General features: G+C 42.0%; 1 protein-coding gene across 2 annotated transcripts in view; it reads right to left on the bottom strand.

The window, feature by feature from the left end:
• Positions 1-7553: 7553 nt before the first annotated feature.
• TDRD1 (tudor domain containing 1) overlaps positions 7554-25093 on the bottom strand; it is a 42633-nt gene continuing 25093 nt past the window's right edge. Inside the window, exons 18-24 of one of the 2 annotated variants that reach the window (XM_069567249.1) lie at positions 24356-24631; positions 19203-19322; positions 17655-17771; positions 15113-15280; positions 13716-13943; positions 12842-12888; positions 7554-7583 (exon numbers count right to left, since the gene is read on the bottom strand). In XM_069567249.1, coding sequence (XP_069423350.1) covers positions 7554-7583; positions 12842-12888; positions 13716-13943; positions 15113-15280; positions 17655-17771; positions 19203-19322; positions 24356-24631 — 986 coding nt within the window. The remainder of the gene's footprint in view (positions 7584-12841; positions 12889-13715; positions 13944-15112; positions 15281-17654; positions 17772-19202; positions 19323-24355; positions 24632-25093) is intronic. The other variant, XM_069567250.1, reaches the window with a different exon arrangement.

The following is a 25093-nucleotide window of genomic DNA, read 5'->3' as shown; positions in this document are numbered from 1 at the left end:
GACTGTGAAGAAAGCGGAGCGCCGAAGAATTGATGCTTTTGAACTGTGGTGTTGGAGAAGATTCTTGAGAGTCCCTTGGACTGCAAGGAGATCCAACCAGTCCATTCTGAAGGAGATCAGCCCTGGGATTTCTTGGGAAGGAATAAGGCTGAAGCTGAAACTCCAGTATTTTGGCCACCTCATGCGAAGGGTTGACTCATTGGAAAAAACTCTGATGCTGGGAGGGATTGGGGGCAGGAGGAGAAGGGGACAACAGAGGATGAGATGGCTGGATGGCATCACTGACTCGATGAACACGAGTCTGAGTGAACTCTGGGAGTTGGTGATGGACAGGGAGGCCTGGCGTGCTGCGATTCATGGGGTCGCAGAGTTGGACACGACTGAGCGACTGAACTGAACTGAATGTTCTAGTGTGCTTAACCTGTCTACTATCAACTTTTAATCTTTAGATATTTGTGTTTTTGCCCAGTAACTCCCTGGAGTAAACTGCAAGAATAATGTACAATTCTTAGATATACAAACACACACTCTAGGGTATATATACAACTTAAGGCTTTTGATGTGTATTATCAAGCTGCCGTCCAGGAGACTGGCCTGTTTCTTCTTTTCCAAGCTCCTCCCCCATTATTCTTATAAATGTCAATCTGTCAGACTAATAACAACTTTGTTTTTACACTTTCCTTCTTCAGAAAATTCTAAATATATTTCATTGCCCCCTGTGGTTCTCAGTTGGTTTCCAACCCTTTCAGTATTGACAGCTTCCAGTGAAAGCGGCCCAGGGTAATGTTGGTGTTGCAAATTTCGGTAAAGAGGGGAAAAAGATCTTCATTTTTTCACTCATTTATTCCTCTCAATAATATTTACTGGGCACCCAGATGAAAAAACAGCCAACCAGAGCAGCATAAGTAATGCATGAGCATCTGTGCAGGGGACTCATCTCCAGGGAGGGAGGCACGGTTTCTCCTCTAGACGGGCACTGTCCCACAGAAATGGGCTGTGAGCCACACAGGTGATAGCAAATGCTCTAGTAGCTGTATTAAAGTGGACTTAATAACCCAGTAGATCCCAAACATCTCCACAGGTAATCAAGGTGAGATATTTTAAGCCGTGCATGCATGCTCAGTTGCTTTAGTCATGTCCCACTCTTTGTAACCCTGTGGACCGCAGTCCACTGGGCTCCTCTGTCCATGGGATTCTCCAGGCAAGAATATTGGAGTGGGTTGCCAAGCCCTCCTCCAGGAGATCTTCCTGACCCAGGGACTGAACCTGGGTCTCCCTCATTGCAGGCAGATTCTTTACTGTCTGAGCCACTGGGGAAGTCCCATTTTAAGCCAAGTCTTTCAAATTCTGCTGTATCTTACTTTTACAGCAGATCTCCTTTGCACTAGCCAGATTATAAGTACTCAAGAGCCACAAGTGGTGAGTGGCCCAGGCCACTCTAGATAGAGCAGGGGTTTGAGGCGAGCAGAGCAAGTCCTGGCCAAAGTGGGAATTTCATGGCCCTCTCACCTACTTGTTCTGACTGGTTGTTAACAAGTTACCAGCACACCTTTGCCTAAGCGAATTTACTTTAGAGAAGCTACATTTTAATTCTGGATAGCCTGACAGCTTTATATCTGGGGTTTTCATTCCATGATTAAGAAGTAAAAAAGCTGAAACTATAAATACTGGTGGAATCACCGAAACAGAGCAGGACCCTTGGTCCTGGGGGACTATGACCTCAGTCAGTCTTCTGTCTGTAAGAAAACTTCAGCCAAAGAATAAATTTAATCAGAGAAGTGAGAAGAGGCAGAAACAAAGGAAAACAGTCAAACAAGATTAAGTAATAATAGTTTAGTCATTAAGCATAATCAAGGATTTTTAGTTCCTTTTCAAGGGCTGTAGATAATATTCTGAGTCATATCCTTTGAACTGTCTTATAGAGACTAAAATCCCAACCAGGTGGAAGATGTTAACCACATGAAGACATGCAGCCGTGACATAAGCTGCTACAATTCTGAGAGCTGGTCTCAAAGAAATGGAAACAAACTGACCCTGGAACTAAAGACTAATTATACTTAAATCAAGATGCCACTGATCAAACCACCACATGACCCATTTCAAAATGACTGTCAGGGCTGTTTCTTCATGTAGTCCCTTCCCTTTACCTATAAAAGCTTTTGCCCGCTGTTTGTCAGTGTAGGGGGAATCAGCCTTTGGACAGGAGTCTGCCCTCCTCTCAGGTTGTCGGCATTGAAAATAAAGCAAATTTCTTTTCCAGCAACTTTGCCTCTTTATTGGCTTCAGAGTGGCGAGCAGCTGGCCCCCCACTTTGGGTAACAATATTAGTTGCTTCAAACTCCTTCAATCAAAGTTTAATCACCTGTGCCTTTTCACCAGGTATGTGTGGGAAGGAGGCAGAAAAGCCAATGGCCCAAGCTATGGAGGGTGCAGGGTGGTTGACTAGCAGGGGTAAAATCTTCTAATACAGAGAGAAGCTGGGCAACTACTTTCATCATCCATGGCAATTCCTGCTTTATGAAGCTTCGTGGAAATTTTAAAAATAGTCACCATGAAAGATCTTCATCCCAAAGAGCTTGCGAGCCCCTTGTTTCCAAGGACTTGGCAGATTCATCCTTGTGGCCCCAGTGCCCAGAAATTATACATAGTGAAAGTTGCTCAGTCATGTCTGACTCTTTGTGACCCCATGGGCTATACAGTCCACGGAATTCTCCAGGCCAGAATACTGGAGTGGGTAGCCTCTCCCTTCTAAGGGAATCTTCCCAACCCAGGGAACGAACCCAGGTCTCCCACATTGCAGGCAGATTCTTTACCAGCTGAGCCACCAGGGAAGCCCAAGAAATCAAAATGTGAATTAACTTGTGATCTGCCCTGTAGGGCATGTCTCAGTTGTAAACACACAAGGCATGAAGACAACTTTGAATTCCACGAAGAGATAAAGGCAGACTTCAGCTCTCAGCAATGTGCAGAGGGAGACGTCCCTTTGGAGATGAGGAGGCATGGGATTCCCCGTCCAGCTCTCTTCCCTACTGGCTGTCTGATAAAGACAAGATGCTTCATTTTTGACTGTTAAGGTTCCTGGACTACAAAATTAAAAGTTGATGGGCATGGTAGTTCCCGAACTTACTGAAGCCCAATTCAAATTCTTTGCATGCCGTCCCCCAAGTGATGAACCAAGGTGAAGGGGCTGGTGCATGGGGATGACCCAGAGAGATGTTGTGGGGAGGGAGGTGGGAGGGGGGTTCATGTTTGGGAACGCATGTAAGAATTAAAGATTTTAAAATTTAAAAAATAAACTAAAAGAAAAAAAAAAAAAAACCCTGAGGGGGATTTGTAACAGAGCCACAAAACTTCTATCTTTCCCAGAACTCTCTTGTTAAAAAATAAAAGAATAGGAAACAATGCATATTAAATGGCAAGAAAACCATCTCAGAGGAAATGAAAGGCTTGGTTCTCAAGTAGTCCGCAGGTAACAAATGAAGACAGAGCAAAAACTGTGGCGCTCATGGCAGCGACAGGAAACCAAGGCGTGGTCAGGGGGCATAAGGAACAGAAATATCACCATCTCCCAGCTGAAGACCCTTAGGTTCAGGGCAGGCACCAACTGTTGTTCTTAGGGTGAAGGTTATCTCCAGTCCTTAAGACAGTGAGAAAAATTATGCAGAAGATACAGCTGGATTTGCTTTTAGAAAATGTGATGTCTTCTGGCTGCAACAAGCAAGCATGGTACGTCTACAAAGGCAAAAGCTTGGGTAACATTTCATCATTCAATCTACATCCAATACCACAGAAGCACTAAGTCAATGCCATGAAATTAAAAGATGCACGCTGCTTGCAAGAAAAGCAGTGACCAACCTAGGCAGCATATTAAAAAGCAGAGATGTTACTCTGCTGACAAAGGTCCATCTAGTCAAAGTTATGGTTTTTCCATTAGTCAAGTATGGATGTGAGAGTTGGACCATAAAGAAAGCTGAGCGCCAAAGATGCTTTTGAACTGTGGTGTTGGAGAAGACTCTTGAGAGTCCCTTGGACTGCAAGAAGATCAAACCAGTTAATCCTATAGGAAATCAGTTCTGAATATTCACTGGAAGGGCTGACGTTGAAGCTCCAATACTTTGGCCATGTGATGTGAAGAACTGACTCCTTGGAAAACACCCTGGTGCTGGGAAAGATTGAAGGCAGGAGGAGAAGGGGATGACAGAGGGTTAGATGGTTGGATGGCATCACCAACTTGATGGACAGGAGTTTGAACAAGCTCCGGGAGTTGGTGATGGATAGAGAAGCCTGGTGTGCTGCAGTCCACGGGGTTGCAAAGAGTTTGACACAATTGATTGAACTGAATACTTCCAAATTCTGTATCTTTAGCTTTCACATACGTGTGCATGCCCTAATGTAAGTATTCATTGAAGGCATTTTCAGAGGAATCTGGGTACACCTTTGGAGGTGGCAAAGTAGGCCCTGCCTGACCTGTAATTCACCTCACAGACCATCCCATTTCCTCAGTTCAGTTCAGTCAGTAGCTCAGTCATGTCCAACTCTTGGCAAACCCATGGACTGCAGTACGCCAGACTTCCCTGTCCATCACCAACTCCCGGAGCTTGCTCAAACTCCTGTCCATCAAATTGGTGATGCCATCCAACCATCTCATCCTCTGGACATGAGTCTGAGCAAACTCTGGGAGAGGGTAAAGAACAGGGAAGCCTGGTGTGCTGCAGCCCACCGGGTTGCAGAGTCAGGCATGACTGCACAACTGAAGGATTAGCCCATGAGCGAGCCCTGGGACCCTAACAGGCATGGGTGGTTCTATAGGCAAGACTCGCAGCCAAGCCGAGTTGACTCATTAAACACAAGATCCTCAAGGCTGCTGTCTGTTGGCTTTGTTTTTCCAAATAAGAGGAACTGGAGGGCAGCCTGTGGTTCCAATCCTGTGCAGTTAGGAGTTGTAGGATGGTTGCTGGAATTAAACAAAGCTTCAGATTCTGCAAGACTGCTGCCCATTTGCACAGGATGAGAGTGGTAGAAGTCCTACCCAGAGAAGTGCTAACCCTTTTTCTATGCCTGAACATTGTTCAAGCTACCCTGTAGGCGAGTGGTCTAACTTCCCTAGGAAGGCTCTCAAATCTTGGCAGTAGCTTTCACATAACATAGAATTGGTTTCATTTAAGGCTTAGCTGCCCAGCCTCAGTCACTTTCATATGCTTTCACCTTGAGTTGTTGAGGTCAGTTCAGTTCAGTTGCTCAGTTGTGTCTGACTCTTTGGGACCCCATAGACTGCAGCACGCCAGGCTTCCCTGTCCATCACCCACTCCCAGAGCTTGCTCAAACTCCTGTTCATCAAGCCAGTGATGCCATCCAACCATCTCATCCCCTGTTGTCCCCTTCTCCTTCTGTCTTCAGTCTTTCCCAGCATCAGCGTCTTTTCCAAGGAGTCAGTTCTTTGCATCAGGTGGCCAAAGTATTGGAGTTATTGGGCTAATCCTAGAAGAGCTCAATTTGCCAAACCTGGGCAGCTGCAGCTGTGCTAGCGATAAGCCCACCAGTTAGTTACACACTCAGCTTATTGCCCTGGGCTGGCAGCCTCAGAGTGACAGGCTTCATAGTGACTTTCTTCCTCCTCTACAATTTGGCAGTTTAGGGCTCTGCTCAGGTTCTCTGGAGCAAGAGAGCTCGAGTTTAGACTATCCCTCACCCTCATTCACAATCTTGAAACCTTCACGTTTCCAGCAGCCCTAGAAAAACACATTCCACCTAAAGAAAAGGCATACCAAATATATTTCCTTCCCCTAATCCCCCCACTATCCTTAATCCATGCATGGTTAAGAATCTCCTCTTGCAAAATGGATCTGATTAGTCTCAATATACAAGACCTCTGCCAAGGAATAAACTATCTATCTGATTATCTGGTCTCGGCTCTCGAGTACTTCTCTATGAGTGAACTAGGTATTCTAAGGAAACCCCAAGTCTGGGATTGGTGTCGTGTGATGGACCATACATGGCCCTACTGGATGATAAACATATCACTAACCCTAGTGCCAAGCACACAGCTGGAGCTCAATACATATGTGAATGTGAAAGATTGAAAACAAGATCTGGTGGTCCAGTGTGAAAATATGCGGAATCAATCCAGGAGATATTCAATCCATCTAGTGTGAGACTAGCTGAATCATCAAGTAATATTAAACTACATTTAATTTAAACTGTTTCTATCCCGATTTCCAGAGTGTAGCACAGCATAAAACACTGGGATCTGAAGAACGTTGACCTAAGCGTTCCTTAGTGTGTTCTGTGACATATCCCTAACTTCCCTTAATAAAAAGGACAGTCCTGTGGTTCCACAGATTTCACTTGCATTTGCACGGTGGCTGGAACTGAACAGAGTACGAACAAACTCAGTGCCCAGGGCCCCTAGTATGTGCCAGTAAGAAAAGGAAATTAGCAAAACGCTGCTGGTGGTAACAACACAAGGGAACTCTGGCCGTGATGTAAAAGGATTTTATTGGGCACAGCAGCTTAAATTTTTTATCTCATAGAAGCATATCAATGTTTGAACAACTTTTTACATGAGGGAAAACTCCATTTAGTCTAGCTAACACACATTACCAGCAAAGGTACATTTTAAAAGAATAAACAAACAAAAAGTCAAGTTTCTTCTTTTAGTTGGTGACAACATCTTCTTAGGCTTTCACAGTATGATATTTAAATCGTGGAAAAATTCCCAAACAGAAACTTATGGGCTGGCAGGAGGGCTGGCTGGCCCGTAATTCCACACATGTGAGTTTACAGATGTCTTTCTGTGCTTCAAGAAAAATATATATACTCTAACTTGGCTTTTTACATTAAGCTGTTAACTGTTCTCCAGGAATCTGTGCTTCTGAAAATGTAAATTCCACTACACTAACAATCCCAAGTGGCCACAGATTTGGAAAGGTACCTACAGATGGCAGGAGCAGAAAGTGCCTTCCTGGTCAGAGTGGCTGAGAGCCCAAGGGCAGATTGTGCCCACGGGCTGAAAGAAAAGTGATCTCAGTGAGGACGGAGAGAGAGAAACTGATGACCTCAGAGACAGGAACAGAAGGGCAGAGACCTGAGCAACAGCAAACCAAAGAACTTTTATTATGTGGAAGAGACAGGTTGTGACAGGGAGAGCAGGGTGTATTTTATTATGAAACACATTACACATGCAGAGAAAAGTCCAAAAAATACAACCTGTGTGTCTAACAACTAAATTGACCCAGTATTAACCTGGAGCCATATTTTCTTCAGCACCTTTAAGGAATAAAAAACTCTATGCAGACTAGACAGCCCCTATGCTGTCCCTTCCCGATGCTCCCATGTACTTATTGTGCATCTTTAATGCGAGACTTACTGAGAGGATGCATTTAGAGCAGGGAGGTGGGGGTGGGAGGGGGGAAACCTACCCAACCTACACAGAAGCATGGTAAGCAAACAAAAATGCAGACATAAAAGGTCATTAGAGAAAAAGTTTCCAATAAACAAAAACACAAGATGTGGTACTTTCTCTCCTAAATCTAGCCTCCGCTACTTCCAGTCTCCTAAGTGTTGATCTTCATTAGAGGCTGTATCTGTAAGACAAAAACCGATTCTCAGTATGCCTTATACAAAAACCCAGTCACTGTGGTTCTTGATTTCTATTCTAAGTACCAGAAAACCAAATACTCACTTTTAATCTGAAATTCCACATTTCTTTCAGTCAGATCTGCCAGTTAAAAAAAACTCACCACTGCAATAACAGGGCTTTATGTTCAGTGTAGCTGTTTGTACTCCCCTTCACAGATATGCTCCCCTCCAAATATAAAAAATATTTTATACTAACCTGTATGCTGAAATACTTCTCTGATGAAGAGAGTTTTATGTTCCCATAACCACACCATTCCTAGTTCAGCAATATTACAATTATATATATATGACATATGCATGCATGCTCAGTCGTGTTTGACTCTGTGACCTCATGGGCTACAGCACATCAGGCCCCTCTGTCCCCTCTTGCTGGATATTCCCAGCAAGAATACTGGAGTGGGTTTCCATTCTCCTCCAGGAGAGGCTTCTCAACACAGGACCAGAATTTTATGTTCTTGTAAGTGTATCACTCTTAGTTCAGCAGTTTTACAATTAAATTACTAACAAATTTTTCCAATCAGCAGTTCATGATCTGAGCCACAGTCAGGTCCTTGTTTTTGCTGACTGTATAGAGCTTTTCCATCTTTGGCTGCAGAGAATATAATCAATCGGATTTTGGTATTGCCCATCTGGTGATGTCCATGTGCAGAGTCATCTCTTGTGTTGCTGAAGAGGGTGTTGGCCATGACAAGTGCATTCTCTTGGCAAAACTCTGTTGGCCTTTGCCCTGCTTCATTTTGTATTCCAAGGCCAAACTTGCCTGTTACTCCAGGTACCTCTTGACTTTGTACTTTTACATTCCAGTCCCCTATGATGAAAAGGACATCTTTTTTTGGTGTTAGTTCTAGAAGGTCTTATACATCATCTTAGAACTGTTCAACTTCAGCTTCTTCAGCATTAGTGGTTGAGGCATAGACCTGGACTACTGTGATATTGAATGGTTTGCCTTGGAAATGAACAGAGATCATTCTGTCATGTTTGAGACTGTACCCAAGTACTGTATTTCAGACTCTCTTGTTGACTATGAGGGCTACTCCAATTCTTCAAAAGGATTCTTGCCAACAGTAGTAGATATAATGGTCATCTGAATTAAATTCACCCATTCTAGTCCACTGTAGTTCACTGATTCCTAAAATGTCAATGTTCACTCTTGCCATCTCCTGTTTGACCACTGCTAATTTACCTTGATTCATGGACCTAACATTCCAGGTTCCTGTGCAATACTGTTCTTTACAGCATTGGACTTTACTTTCATCACCAGTCACACCCACAACTGGGTGTTGTTTTCATGTTGGCTCCATCTCTTCATTCTTTCTAGAATAATTTCTCCACTCTTCTCCAGTATGATATTGGGCACCTACCAACCCAGGGAGTTCATCGTTCAATGTCATATCTTTTTGCCTTTTCAAACTGCTCATAGGATTCTCAAGGCAAGAATACTGAAGTGGTTTGCTATTCCCTTCTCCCTTTTCCTTACTGCAAAATTCAGACTTAAATTGAAGAAAGTAGGGACCCCACTAGACAGACCATCAGGTATGATCTAAATCAAATCCCTTACGAGTATACAGAGGAAGTGACAAATAAGTTCAAGGGATTAGATCTGATTGACAGAGTGCCCGAAGAACTATGGATGGAGGTTCATGACACTGTATAGGAGGCAGTGATCAAGACCATCTCCAAGAAAAAGAAACGCAAAAAAGCAAAATGGTTGTCTGAGAAGGCCTTAAAAATAGCTGAGAAAAGAAGAGAAGCTAAAGGCAAAGGAGAAAAGGAAAGATATACCCATCTGAGTGCAGAGTTCTGAAGAATAGCAAGGAGAGGTAAGAAAGCCTTCTTTAGTGATCAATGCAAAGAAATAGAGGAAAACAATAGAATGAGAAAGACCAGAGATCTCTTCAAGAAAATTAAGAGATACGAAGGGAACATTTCATGCAAAGATGGGCACAATAAAGGACAGAAATGGCATGAACCTAACAGAAGCGGAAGATATTAAGAAGAGGTGGCAAGAATACACAGAAGAACTGTACAAAAAAGATCTTCACGACCCAGATAACCATGATGGTGTGATCACTCACCTAGAACCAGACATCCTGGAATGTGAAGTCAAGTGGACCTTAGGAAGCATCACTAAGAACAAAGCTAGTGGAGGTGATGGAATTCCAGTTGAGCTATTTCAAATCCTGAAGGATGCTGCTGTGAAAGTGCTGCACTCAATATGCCACCAAATTTGGAAAACCCAGCAGTGGCCACAGGACTGGAAAAAGTCAGTTTTCATTCCCATCCCAAAGAAAGGCAATGCCAAAGAATGCTCAAACTACCTCACAATTGCACTCATTTCACATGCTAGCAAGTAATGCTCAAAATTCTCCAAGCCAGGCTTCAACAGTACATGAACTATGAAGTTTTAGATCTTCAAGCTGGATTTAGAAAAGGCAGAGGAACCAGAGATCAAATTGTCAATATCCGCTGGATCATCGAAAAAGAAAGGGAGTTCTAGTAAAACATCTACTTCTGCTCTATTGACTACACCAAAGCCTTTGACTGTGTGGATCACAACAAACTGTGGAAAATTCTTCAAGAGATGGGAATGCCAGACCACTTTACTTGTCTCCTGAGAAACCTGTATGCAGGTCAAGAAGCAACAGTTAGAACTGGACATGGAAAAACGGACGGGTTCCAAATCGGGAAAGGAGTATGGCAAGGTTGTATAACGTCACCCTGTTTATTTAACTTATATACAGATTACATCATGCCAACTGCTGGGCTGGATAAAGCACAAGCTGGGATCAAGATTGCAGGGAGAAGTATCAATAACCTCAGACATGCAGCGGCCCTTGCGGCAGAAAGCAAAGAGGAACTGAAGAGCCTCTTGACGAAAGTGAAAGAGGAGAGTGAAAAAGCTGGCTCAAAGCTCAACATTCAGAAAACGAAGATCACGGCATCCGGTCCCATCACTTCATGGCAAATAGATGGGGAAACAGTGGAAACAGTGACAGACTTTATTTTTGGAGGCTCCAAAATCACTGCAGATGGTGATTGCAGCCATGAAATTAAAAGACACCTGCTCCTTGGAAGAAAAGCTATGACCAACCTAGACAGCATATTAAAAAGCAGAGACATTACTTTGCCAACAAAGGTCCATCTAGTCAAAGCTCTGGTTTTTCCAGTAGTCATGTATGGATGTGAGAGCCGGACCATAAAGAAAGCTGAGCACTGAAGAACAGATGCTTTTGAACTGTGGTATTGGAGAAGACTCTTGAGAGTCCCTTGGATAGCAAGGAGATCCAACCAGTCCATCCTAAAGGAGATCAGTCCTGGGTGTTCATTGGAAGGACTGATGTTGAAGCTGAAACTCCAATACTTGGGACACCTCATGTGAAGAGCTGACTCACTGGAAAAGACCCTGACGCTGGGAACGATTGAGGGCAGGAGGAGAAGGGGACAACAGAGGATGAGATTGTCGGATGGCATCACCGACACAATGAACATGGGTTTAAGTGGACTCCAGGAGTTGGTGATGGACAGGGAGGCATGGTGTGCTGTGATTCATGGGGTGGCAAAGAGTCGGAAACGACTGAGTGACTGAACTGAATTGAACTTCAATATATTTAGAAACAGAAAACACTGGTTTCATCTGAACTTGTATATGCAACACTCAATACTCCTATGGGGGAAAAAAAACTTATTTCACAGATAAAAAGATAAAAGCACATACAAGTTAATCAACTTAAAAATATGATGACTTGGCACTAGGACTAAATGCCAGAAGTTCATGTCATTGCATGTTCCCCAAGCTATGAAATTTAAAGTATCATCAAATTTCAGATTTTAAACTCAAGTATACAAAACAGCTGTCAGTATAAAGACAATGTATTAGAAAGGATTGAAAGTTGGAACTGCAAGTTAGCATTAAAAAAAAGTAACCCAAAACTTGTGAAGTAAATAAATCATCTGAAAATAAATGAGAATCAAAACTGATGATCCTGCATGAATGACAGTTAGCTTAGAACTTAGTCATACTTTCTCAGAAACAGAAACCAAACAACTATGCGTTAACACCTGGAGAATACATGTGACCCCGGTAGGTACCTCCTTAAGAACTGCTACACTCACAGAGCCCCAGAGAGCAGGAGGACCTTGGGAGCTACTTGCAATGGTCAGATACAAACTGCACTTTAGCCTGCCAGAGTGCGGGAATTAAGTCAAAGTTTCTTTCTTTTAGCTGAAATTCTATCAATTCAAAGTGCCAAGAAGGGCAACTTTATTTTGACCAGAATCCTAACTGGTTACTGATCACAAAACACTTTCCAAGGGTCATCTTAGATCACAGCATCCCAGGCAGAAAAAAAAATAAAAAGCAGCAGCAGCAAGGGAACCACTATTTAAAATCCACTCTGGGTTCACAAAGAGTCGGACACGGCTGAGCGACTGAACTGAACTGAACTGAAGGGTTTGCTTGTGACCGATGGCAGATTTGCGTGGATGTATGGCACAAACCAACACCACGCTGTAAAGCAATTATCCTTCAATTAAAAAGAAAAAATAAATAAAACCCACTGATAGCATCTTTAACCACTAGAGTCACCGCAGCTAAAGAAGGAATAACACGCTTTGTTCTGAAATCTATCAGTGCAGCCCATTTTCTTGACTCCTCAGAACTTCTTCACAAAAAGTATTAACCATCTTCATAGAAGTGTGTACAAGGAAGTGTTAATTTCACTCTAGACACAATGAATTTCAGGCTACGCTTGACCTCACAATAATTTTTACATATCCCTGCGCATACCATCACGAGCTTTCTCTATGTCAAGCAACAGTAAGGACAGGATGGCCCTGGACTCAGTTCCATAAGCAGTGTCAAAGGGAGGCTACCAAACAAAACCTAGGAAGACGGCAGAATCATTATAGCCAGCCCTCCGATCCTCAGACCACAGAGTAAAGCATAGCCTCCAAACACATGCTCTGCCCTGAGAAAAAGACGGGCGATGTCCTGTTGGGGGTTGCCTAAGAGAAAAAACATCAAATTTAACTTACTTTTTAACAATTTTTTCATTTCAATAAATTTATTTTGATTGGTTGGATTGTTTAAAAGGAAGAGAAGAATTTGCTCATGCTTTTCAATCTGAGGGTGAGAAAGAAAATAGTGTTATTTCATTTCTTAAAATGTTGGGAGTATAATTTCACTTTAGGGACATTTACCCACTTGTTTCTGTAGCTTCGTGCAGCAGCAGCTCATCCTGTCTGCTGTTTCTGAAAGCAAATGCAAAGAGCTGTTAGACCTCTTAGCTATAAACAACAGGAAAAAAAAAAAAACAAAAAAACCTGGAGTTTGAACATACACAAGCCTGCCCCGCGGGGCAGATCCTTTCCAACCACAAAGGAGTAGATGGATTAAACTTTTCATCGGCGCTTTAACGTCACCTACTACTCTGTCCTGGGTTCTACCAAATGAGTACCCTCATCCATCCAAGGTTTCAGGTCTTGCCTATGGGTAAAGCACCTGCCCGCAATGTGGGAGACCCGGGTTCCATCCCTGGGTCGGGAAGTTCCCCTGGAGAAGGAAATGGCAACCCACTCCAGTATTCTTGCCTGGAGAATCCCGTGGATGGAAGAGCCTGGTGGGCTACAGTCCATGGGGTCGCAAAGAGTCGGACATGACTGAGCGAGCTCACTATCCTGGACAGTGTATCTCTTTTTGGTGGAGATCAGGCCTGCCTAATCATCTTATGAAATAACTAGTAAGACCCAGTCTCAAGTATATGAGTTCTTCTCACTTTGATCAGGATCAAAAGGAAGTGGGAAGTAACTCTGAATGCTTGACCTTTTTACAGCTTGGAACATTAATGCTATGGACAAGGTTGCTGAGCCTGGTATAAGGAAAATCTGGACTGGGAGGCCGGCTTCCTTCCAGGCTCCTCTGAGGTGGCAACGTGAGTCAGTACCCCACTGCCGGATTCATAGACGAGGACGACAAAGGGAACGTAGCCGTGAGAATAAAGATCAGACCTACTAAACTGATTACATCTGTTCCTGGTTACACTTACATCTGTTATTAATTAAACTTGAAAAAACAATACCTGTATTTAGAGCAGTTGGCTTTTTAGATGTGATGTTTTTTGCCAGACCATACATCACCAGCTTATCAGCTATGTTGATAGTACCATTCTCGGAACACTTCTCAACAGACACCGTATGGACATTCTTGATAACTCCTTTTACAGAAATCATTACGTTCTGATTCAACATGAAATTCTTCAGTAGCTCTATCATTAGGTGAGAACATCTTCCATTCAATTCCATTAGTCCTGGAAAAAAATTGAGTATTAGAGTTAACCAACAAGTTTCTAAAAGATAATATTTAACTTAATTGTCTAAGGATAATAAACAAAAGGCTCTCTGATTTTAGCTACCTCTAGTTACGTATGCTGTAATGTACAACTGCTGCTGCATTCAAAAAAACCAAACTTGATAAATATTCCTCAATCCCTATTATGTGTCAAGCACTAGTGAAGCGAAAGTTGCTCAGTCGTTTCCTACTTTTTGCAACCCCACGGACTATACAGTCCATTGAAATTCTCCAGGCCAGAGTACTGAAGCAGGTGGCCTTTCCCTTCTCCAGGGGATCTTCTCAACTCAGGGATCAAACCCAGGTCTCCTACATTGCAGGTGTATTCTTTATCAGCCAAGTCATAGGAAAAGCTCCAAGAATACTAGAGTGGGTAGCCTATCCCTTCTCCAGGGGATCTTCCCGACCCAGGGATTGAACTAGGGTCTCCTGCACTGCAGGTGGATTCTTTACCAGCTGAGCCATCAGGGAAGCCCTGTCAAGCACTTAATTTAGGTCTAAAAGCCAGAATACTGACAAATGTCTGCCTGCGTGGACTTCCATTCTAATGGGAGAAGCAAACAGTGATAAAGAGAATTTTCTAACTTTCCGAGTCAAACCCAAAGTAGACTGTGAGGCAGTCTGTTATCACCTGGTGGAAACTCCAGGTAAAGAACACAGGAGCAAAAATAAAAAGCTACTTTAGCATTTTGGTTCCTTTTGTTCAAATTCCAACTGAAGGGTTGAATAAATACGCAGATATCATAAGAGCATGAATAGTAAGGTAGCCCAAAACAGTGTCCCGTGAATGCCTCTAGTCTGCAACAAAGCCGAAAGACTCCTACAAGAGAGGTCAGAGGAGTGACCCCAGTCGGTCCTGGCTCTGCCACTTACTAGCTTTGCAACCTGAGGCCAACTAGAATCTCTGAGCCTTGACTCTTTGACACTAATCTGTGAAACCAAAGATGGAATGACTGAATATAGTTTTTGTGAGAATGAAAGAAAGAATAAAAGACATGAGTTGTGTTTTTTTTTTGTAAACTCTGCTTGATATTTAGAAATAACCATTTGTTTCAGACTTAATGCTATAGAAGAAAGAAAAAAAAAATCCCACAGACACCCATACTGGAAAGTGACTTAATTGTCTACCGTCAAGGGAACATTTGATAATTTGGAAAGGAAGCTCCAGGTGGCTGGCAGAGATGGGCTGCACTCTGCAGAGAGGCAGAGTTTCAATGTTTCCATAGTCTGCATAGAGCACTTTGACATCGGCATCTGATGTCCCCAGCACAATGGCACGATACCAGCAATCATCACCTAAAAATGGAACAGAGTCTCAGGTGAGAAGTTACATTCAATGAGGCCCTCCTCCCTTAAGGTGGTTATTCAGTTACATTGACATCACTTGGAAATTCACACCAAGATTTCTGGTTATATGCCAAGGATTCTAGATTAAATACAAGCATCACCTCTACTTCTTGCAGATTCTACTGAAAAGACAGTTACAGGATTGAACTGAAAAAAGGCTAAAACCACAAGGATAGAGAAGAGAGACGACAATGTAAGGTTGGGAAGCTGGAAAGCAGATACAGGAATGGAAATGACTTAGCAGAGCTCAACTGAAGCTGCTGTAAGGAAGCCAAGAAGCGTCCCAGTTTGCATTTCAAACCCCTAAGCAAGCAAGCCTCAATAATTGGTGCTACTCATTCAAAAGTAGGAGTAAAGATGGAACTGAGATGGTGACTGAATAGTAGAAGCAGAGTTCCTTCCCCAAGACACATGTATAAACTTTAGTTTATAAACACATTTACACATAATAATTATTTTTAAAGGTGCTAAAGCTTTATGATCAGCTTTGTGTTTACATGCTTTAATAACCCTTAGCAAAGTCCCCCTTTCTAGGTAACGGCTCCTACCCACGGTCAGAAGACTAGTTTCTTCTCCAGAGAGGATGAACCAGAGAGACTATGGACTGGGGAACATGAGGCAAAGCAGAGGAGAGAGTTTACAAGATCCCTGTCAGGCACATCACGCACTTCAGGCAGGGGACGACCGTCTCAAGCAAAAGCACTTCAAGACACCAGTGTGAGGACTTCCCAGTGAAACAGCAGAGCCAGCACACAGGGAAGCCCACCAAGCAGACAAGCTCTGCTCCTACTCAAAGGAACACCCAATTAGCTTCTTAGTGCCTCACCTTACAAAGACAAACAGCAAAGGATGACCAAGTAGAAGAAGAAAGAGAAGACCAGAGCAAACAAACAGGATCTTGAGGAAACGGAGGCCAAGGACAGAGGAAACCATGAAAATTAAAATATGACCATCCTCAGAGAAATGACCTTCCATCCTTAGAACAAGTACAAGGAAGCGTTAAAACCACACATTCGAGAAACATAAAAACTACTGGAACAAACAATGTGATATTAAAAATGAGATAAGAAAGGCTGGAAGAGAAAACTGAGCAAACCTCTTGAACAGAACAAAAAAAGATGAAACAGCAGAGGAAATTCAGCAGAAGAGTTTAAGCCCAACATCAGAAAACTTGGGAGTTCATAAAAGAGCAGAAAATGAAAGAAAGGAATCAAAAAAAATTCAGGAAAAAAATTTCAAAACTAAAGCTCATACATTTCAAGACTAAAGTGCCTGCCTGCTGAGTGCTCACTCAGGACAATGGTGAAAAGAAAGCCAGTGCTGGGGGAAGGCCCTGGATAGGGCTCCACACTTCCACTGACAGAGCCCGGGTTCAATCCCTGGTTGGCGAACTAGGATTCCACAAGCTGTGTGGAGCAGCCCAAAAAAAGAAAGAGAAAACCAATGCTAAGTCACATCAAAAAATTCAAAACTCGGGATGAAGAGATTACCACAAGTTCCAGAAAGAAGGGAAAAAATATGTACAGAGTTTGGAGAACCTCAGTGACATCTACCTCTCCTACAGCTAAAAGACAATATAAAAGCAATGCCTTCAAAAATTTAAGAGGAAGACAATTTCCAACCTGGAATTCTATCTATAGGTAAGCTGTCAAGAAACTATTAGGGTAGAATACTTTTTCAAACATGAAACATAACAGAAAACTTACTTTACACATAACTTTTCTCAGCTTCCAGAGGATGAGAGATATCCAAATATGAAGAGTAAATCAAAAGTAAGGGATCCAGAAAGCACATTGAGATGAAGGAGGGAGACAATCTCGCAACAAGGGGGAGGGGTGGGAGAGAAATCCAAGCAACAGGGTTGGCGTGATGGTGACGCGAAACTTCCAGGAGGACAGCTCAGGTCCCAAAGACAAGCAGTCTAGACAGAAGCTAGCAAAAAGGCCAGGGCTGCCTACAATTATGACAAAAGTTGATTCAGTACATAAAGTACTCTTGGAGAGAATTTATACCAATGCAGAGGACTGGAGATCATTACTGAAAGTATACAGAACACGAGTAACAAAAAAAAAAAAAAAAAGGCTGCGTAAGTATTTATAGTGACTACATGGCTAGGCTGTGAATCACTTTTATGCAACCTTAGTTATCATAACATAGAATACTTATCTAACCAAAAATTATGACACATTTCTACCAGGAAGAAAAGAGAGGGAAACTGAAGATCCAATTGTCATATAAAATAAATAGAAAATTAAATACTTTTTAAAATTGTAAGTCTCATGTTTTAAATGCACACTCTTCTGGGTAAGAGAAAGAATCTTACTTGTATATCTGGCACAACACGCATCTCCAATTTTCGGTATATAGGGCGATCGGCTTTTCTGAGCATTGCAATATTCTAACAATTCAGCCGTCAATACACTCAGTTTTTCCTGATCTTCTAAAAAATATATATAAAAAACAACGTTCTGTGAAGAAACTTTCAGTGCCAATATGTATAAAAGTATGTAAAAAGGAAGATAAAATCTAAACTCCAAAGATCCTGTATATTTTAAATTTTTAATATTTTAAATATTAATATTTAAAATATTTTAATTTTTACTATTTTAAAACATTTCCGTTTTAAAAACAGATAAAACCACTAGTGGGTACACTGTGGGGAAGGGACGCAGTACTGGGAGGGGGCAAGAAGAAAGCCACCTTCCTTCTTGGGAAGGTGGGTTAATTTGTTCATCAGGGTGTCTAGTCCAGTGTGCTCATTCTACAAAAGTTTATGATATCAGGCTACAGATTCACAATTGTTCCGTATACTTGTCAGTGTGTTATAGGTAAGAAAGTGAAACAAAGTACTTCCAATTCATCACACCATATGTAGCTGCCAGGATGGAATAAGCCTGAGCCCATGCTTCCTACTATACAGTTTAAAGATGACTGTTCCTAATACGGAGAATAAATTTAAGAGCAGTTATTGGTATCACCACAATTCTTGGTTTGATCACTTCAAAAAGATACATTTTCAAGCATCTGCAAATAATTCTGAACATCCAACTTGTACTAACTCAGCTTCTGAACTACAAGGATAAACTCAAATACACTGACGAGATGACTGAATTGTAATCTTTCATGAAACAAAAAAGGAAAATTGAAGTCAACATTTATATGCTACTCTTCTTCACAATTAGAGACACTGTAAAACAGTTCTCTAAGTTCCTAAGACTCAGTAACACTGTGATTAAAGAGTGATTTCAAAGTACTCTGTCAACATATCTAAAAGAGAATTCAGTTCAAATTCTCTCAGTGCTCCTAGAAGGTTAGGTTAGTAAGTGTAATTCCATACAGACAGTACCTACTTTTAAACAAGAAATTACACAGTAATCGAGGACGCTGCCTTGTTATACAAAGCTGCAGATGATCGAGACCGGGCAGAGCAGAGACTGAATGCAGGGCATGTTCACATCTGGTTTAAAATCGAATTTTCCTTACATATCACTGTGATCAATTAAAACACTGAGTGGAAAAGAAATCATCACTTCTTCTCCCCGTCGCTTCTTAAGGAGTTCAGGTAAGTTCATTCTACAACTCCACTCCAGAACTCTTGCCTGGGAAATCCCATGGACGAGGAGCCTGGTGGCTGCAGTCCATGGGGTCGCTGAGTCAGACACAGCTGAGTGACTTCACTTTCATGCACTGGAGAAGGAAATAGCAACCCACTCCAGTGTTCTTGCCTGGAGAATCCCAGGGACGGGGAAGCCTGGTGGGCTGCTGTCTATGGGGTTGCACAGAGTCGGACACGACTTAAGCAACTTAGCAGCAGCAGCAGCAGCATTCTACAATTAAAAGACTAGCATAAATATATCTCAAACTTTCTTACCTGCTATTTCATTTGGTAGAGCATAAAACAAGTTTGGATTTGTGATTTCTAAAATGCATGCCTGTACTGTTTTATTAACTGGCAATTCTATTGTACTCCACTGATCAGCTGAAGAGATGGCTGAAAATACACAAAATACAGTCCTCTCATGAAACAGATAAACTTTAGTATTCAACACTCCCAAAGTCCCAAAATGAAAATCTGTATTTCCACAAAAGACTTTGTTTAATTTTAGGGACTTTGGTGTGCATTACAAAAAAGCTCAACCTATGTAACAAGAATCTGTAAACTATGACACTCATATACTCTATTTTTATTTCTATAGCACATTTAATTCTTAAAATTTACTCAAACTTTAAGGGATACATAGGTGTATGATGTACGTTTGTTTACCTGACAAGTAACTACATTAAAAATGAGTACAGTGTTCAATACAACCTTGTTTCAATAAACATTCAGTTCAGTTCACTTGTGTCCAATTCTTTGCGACCCAATGTACTGCAGCACGCCAAGCCTCCTTGTCCATCACCAACTCCCAGAGTTTACTCAAACTCCATGAGTTTACTCATGTCCATTGAGTCAGTGATGCCATCTAACCATCTCATCCTTGGTTGTCCCCTTCTCCTCCCACCTTCAATCTTTCTCAGCATCAGGGTCTTTACAAACGTGTCCGTTCTTTGCATCAGGTGGCCAAAGTACTGGAGTTTCAACTTCAACATCAGTCCTTCCAATAATATACAGGACTGATTTCCTTTAGGATGGACTGGTTGGATTTCCTTCCAATCCAAGGGGCTCTCAAGAGTCTTCTCCAACACCACAATTCAAAAGCATCAATTCTTCACCGCTCAGCTTTCTTTATAGTCTGACTCTCACATCCATACATGAATACTGGAAAAACAATAGCTTTGACTAGACGGACCACTGTTGGCAAAGTAAGGTCTCTGCTTTTTAATATGCTGTCTAGGTTGGTCATTTGAAACAGCTCAACTGGAATTCCATCACCTCCATTAGCTTTGTTCATAGTGATGCTTTCTAAGGCCCACTTGACTTCACATTCCAGGATGTCTGGCTCTAGGTGAGTGATCACACCATCATGATTATCTGGGTCGTGAAGATCTTTTTTGTACAGTTTTTCTGTGTATTCTTGCCACCTCTTAATATCTTCTGCTTCTGTTAGGTCCAGATCATTTCTGTCCTTTATCGAGCCCATCTTCGCATGAAATGTTCCCTTGGTATCTCTAATTTTCTTGAAGAGATTTCTAGTCTTTCCCATTCTGTTCTTTTCCTATTTCTTTGCATTGATCACAGAAGAAGGCTTTCTTATCTCTTCTTGCTATTCTTTGGAACTCTGCATTCAGATGCTTATGTCTTTCCTTTTCTCCTTTGCTTTTCGCCTTCTTTTCACAGCTATCTGTAAGGCCTCCTCAGACAGCCATTTTGCTTTTTTGCATTTCTTTTCCATGGGGATGGTCTTGATCCCTGTCTCCTGTACAATGTCACGAGCCTCATTCCATAGTTCATCAGGCACTCTATCTATCGGATCTAGGCCCTTAAATCTATTTCTCACTTCCACTGTATAATCATAAGGGATTTGATTTAGGTCATATCTGAATGGTCTAGCGGTTTTTCCTATTCTCTTCAATCTTGATGAAAGTGAAAGAGGAGAGTGAAAAAGTTGGCCTAAAGCTCAACATTCAGAAAACAAAGATAATGTCATCTGGTCCCATCACTTCATGGCAAATAGATGGGGAAACAGTGGAAACAGTGTCAGACTTTATTCTTGGGGGCTCCAAAATCACTGCAGATGGTTATTGCAGCCATGAAATTAAAAGACACTTACTCCTTGGAAGAAAAGTTATGACCAACCTAGATAGTATATTCAAAAGCAGAGACGTTACTTTGCCAACTAAGGTCCGTCTAGTCAAGGCTATGGTTTTTCCTGTGGTCATGTATGGATATGAGAGTTGGACTGTGAAGAAGGCTGAGCGCTGAAGAATTGATGCTTTTGAACTGTGGTGTTGGAGAAGACTCTTGAGAGTCCCTTGGACTGCAAGGAGATCCAACCAGTCCATTCTGAAGGAGATCAGCCCTGGGATTTCTTTGGAAGGAATGATGCTAAAGCTGAAATTCCAATACTTTGGCCACCTCATGCGAAGAGCTGATTCATCGGAAAAGACTCTGATGCTGGGAGGGATTGGGGGCAGAAGGAGAAGGGGACGACAGAGGATGAGATGGCTGGATGGCATCACTGACTCGATGGACTCGAGTCTGAGTGAACTCCGGGAGTTGGTGATGGACAGGGAGGCCTGGAGTGCTGCGATTCATGGGGTCACAAAGAGTCAGACATGACTGAGTGACTGAACTGAACTAGGTTGGTCGTAACTTTCCTTCCAAGGAGTAAGCATCTTTTGATTTCATGGCTGTAGTCACCATCTGCAGTGATTTGGGAGCTCCCAAAGATAAAGTCTGTCACTGTTTGCATTGTTTCACCATTCATTTGCCATGAGGAGATAGGACCAGATGCCATGATCATAGTTTTCTGATTGTTGAGCTTTAAGCCAACTTTTTCACTCTCCTCTTTCACTTTCATCAAGAGGCTCTTTAGTTCTTCACTTTCTGCCATAAGGGTGGTGTCATCTGCATATCTGAGGTTATTGATATTTCTCCCGGCAATCTTGATTCCAGCTTGTGCTTCTTCCAGCCCAGCGTTTCTCATGATGTACTCTGCATATAAGTTAAATAAGCAGGGTGACAACATACAGCCTTGACATACTCCTTTCCCTATTTGCAACCAGTCTCTTCTTCCATGTCCAGTTCCAATTGTTGCTTCTTGATCTGCATACAGATTTCTCAAGAGGCAGGTCAGGTGGTCTGGTATTCACATCTCTTTCAGAATTTTCTACAGTTTGTGGTGATCCACACAGTTAAAGGCTTTGGCATAGTCAATAAAGCAGAAATAGATGTTTTTCTGGAACTCTCTTGCGTTTTCAATAATCCAACAAATGTTGGCAATTTGATCTCTGGTTCCTCTGCCTTTTCTAAAACCAGCTTGAACATCAGGAAGTTCACAGTTCACATACTGTTGAAGCCTCGCTTGGAGAATTTTGATCATTACTTTGCTAGTATGAGATGAGCGCAACTGCGAGGTAGTTTGAGCATTCTTTGGCATTGCCTTTCTTTGGGATTAGAATGAAAACTGACCTTTTCCAGTCCTGTGGCCACTGCTGAGTTTTCCAAATTTGCTGGCATACTGAGTGCAGCACTTTCACAGCATCATCATTTAGGATTTGAAATAGCTCAATTGGAATTCCATTTCCTCCACTAGCTTTGTTCGTAGTGAAGAAAAGTTATGACCAACCTAGACAGCATATTAAAAAGCAGAGACCTTACTTTGCCAACAAAGGTCTGTCTAATCAAGGCTATGGTTTTTCCAGTGGTCATCTATGGATGTGAGAGTTGGACTATAAAGGAAGCTGAGTGCCAAAGAATTGATGCTTTTAAACTGTGTTGTTGGAGAAAACTCTTGAGAGTCCTTTGGATAGCAAGGAGATCAGTCCTGGGTGTTTATTGGAAGGACTGAAGTTGAAGCTGAAACTCCAATACTCTGGCCACGTGATGTGAAGAGCAGACTCATTTGAAAAGACCCTGATGCTGGAAAAGACTGAAGGCAGGAGGAGAAGGGGACGACAGAGGATGAGATGGTTGGATGGCATCACCAACTCAATGGACATGGGTTTGGGTGGACTCCGGGAGTTGGTGATGGACAGGGAGGCCTGGTGTGCTGTGGTTCATGGGGTCGCAAAGAGTTGGACATGACTGAGCGACTAAACTGAGTGTAGCACTTTCACAGTATCATCTTTTAGAATCTGAAAGAGCTCAACTGGAATTCCATCACCTCCACCAGCTTTGTTCATAGTGATGCTTCCTAAGGCCCACTTGACTTCACATTCCAGGATGTCTGGCTCTAGGTGAGTGATCACACCATCGTAGTTATCTGGGTCATGAAGATCTTTTCTGTATAGGTCTTCTGTGTATTCTTGCCACCTCTTCTTAATATCTTCTGCTTCTGTCAGGTCCCTACCATTTCTGTCCTTTATTGAGCCCATCTTTGTATGAAATGTTCCCTTGGTATCTCGTAATTCTTGAAGAGAGCTCTAGTCTTTCCCATTCTATTGTTTTCCTCTATTTCTTTGCATTATTTACGGAGAAAGGCTTTCTTATCTCTCCTTGCTCTTCCTTGGAACTCTGCATTCAAATGGGTATTTCTTTCCTTTTCTCCTTTGCTTTTTGCTTCTCTTCTTTTCACAGCTATTTTGAAGGCCTCCTCAGTTAGCCATTTTGTTTTTTTTGCATTTCTTTTTCTTGGGGATGGTCTTGATCCCTGTCTCCTATACAATGTCACGAACCTCCATCCATAGTTCATTAGGTACTCTATCTATCGTATCTAATCCCTTGAATCTATTTCTCACATCCACTGTATAGTGATTTAGGTCATACTTGAATGGTCTAGTGATTTTCCCTACTTTCTTCAATTTAAGTCTGAATTTGGCAGTAAGGAGTTCATGATCTGAGTCACAGTCAGTTCCTGGTCTTATTTCTGCTGACTATTATAGAGCTTCTCCATCTTTATCCGCAAAGAATATAATCAACCTGATTTCTGTATTGACCATCTGGTAGAGTCTTCTCTGGTGTTGTCAGAAGAGGGTGTTTACTATGACCAGTGCGTTCTCTTGGTAAAACTCTGTTAGACTTTGTCCTGCTTCCTTGTGTATTCCAAGGCCAAATTTGCCTGTTACTCCAGGTGTTTCTTGCCTTCCTACTTTTGCATTCTAGTCCTCTATAATGAATAGAACATCTTTTTGGGGTGTCAGTTCTAGAAGGTCTCGTAGATCCTCATAGAGCCATTCAGCTTCTTCAGCGTTACTGGTCAGGGCATACAGTTGGATTACCATGATATTGAAAGAATAAACACTAAACTGATTACTGTGATATTGAATTCAATAAACACTAAACTGATTTCAATTACCTATTACTAATCTACTTCCACAAATGGTATTTCTACAGGAAAATTCTGTCACTTGAAACAGCACAATTTTCATAGCCTATAAAAGCAAAGGAGAACACAAATTAAAATAACAGTTTAAAAATGTTACCTTGAAGCCCCGGGGTATCAATCTGAAGGTCATGCTTATCAACAGGTCTGGTTTTCGCTAAATCTGTATGTGGTGAACCAGCTTTTAAAACCAGATGTTCATCAATCAGAATATCACTAATGATTCTGGGATAAGAAGTGGAAAGGTCAGTGAGTTCAATCCCCACTCCGTTTTCAGTGATTTCAACCACTTGGGCTTGGAGTTTCATCCTGGCAACACACGTCTGAAATCCTGCTATGGCTTCTTTGCTCCAGTGTTTGTTTCTAGGCTGTATACCTGACAAATAAGAACAGCATTAACAAGAACTCTGTGCCCCAAGAACTCTGCGCCCCAAAGCTACATTTTTTGGTTTCAATAACATCCAGGACTCCCCTTGCCAAGTTTACCGTTGAGGTCAGTGATCCTGAGTATCTTTTCTCAACAGTCAATTACACACCTACATCCTCTGTGCCTGTGCTGCAGATAATGCATCTGCAGATACACTCCTGGGGTTTTAGGAGACTCAGGGTCTGTCATGACTTTCCTCACTAACTTATCTTCACCTGACATTTTTCCCAACAGGCAAAAACAGAATTACTGTTTCTAGAAGTCATGATTCTTATATATACAATCACGAGTATCAATTATTCTGATTTAGAAAAAAAAAAACATACTTTCACATAATTTTCCAATGATAATTTCAAAATGTCATCTTAAATTTGAAACCAAAAATTATTTCTAGGATAACTTTGACTTACA

This window comes from Ovis canadensis, chromosome 22 (assembly GCF_042477335.2).
Source record: "Ovis canadensis isolate MfBH-ARS-UI-01 breed Bighorn chromosome 22, ARS-UI_OviCan_v2, whole genome shotgun sequence".
NCBI lineage: Eukaryota > Metazoa > Chordata > Mammalia > Artiodactyla > Bovidae > Ovis > Ovis canadensis.
Note: the sequence above shows the minus strand (reverse complement) of the source record. Positions and strands in the feature narration are given on the sequence as shown.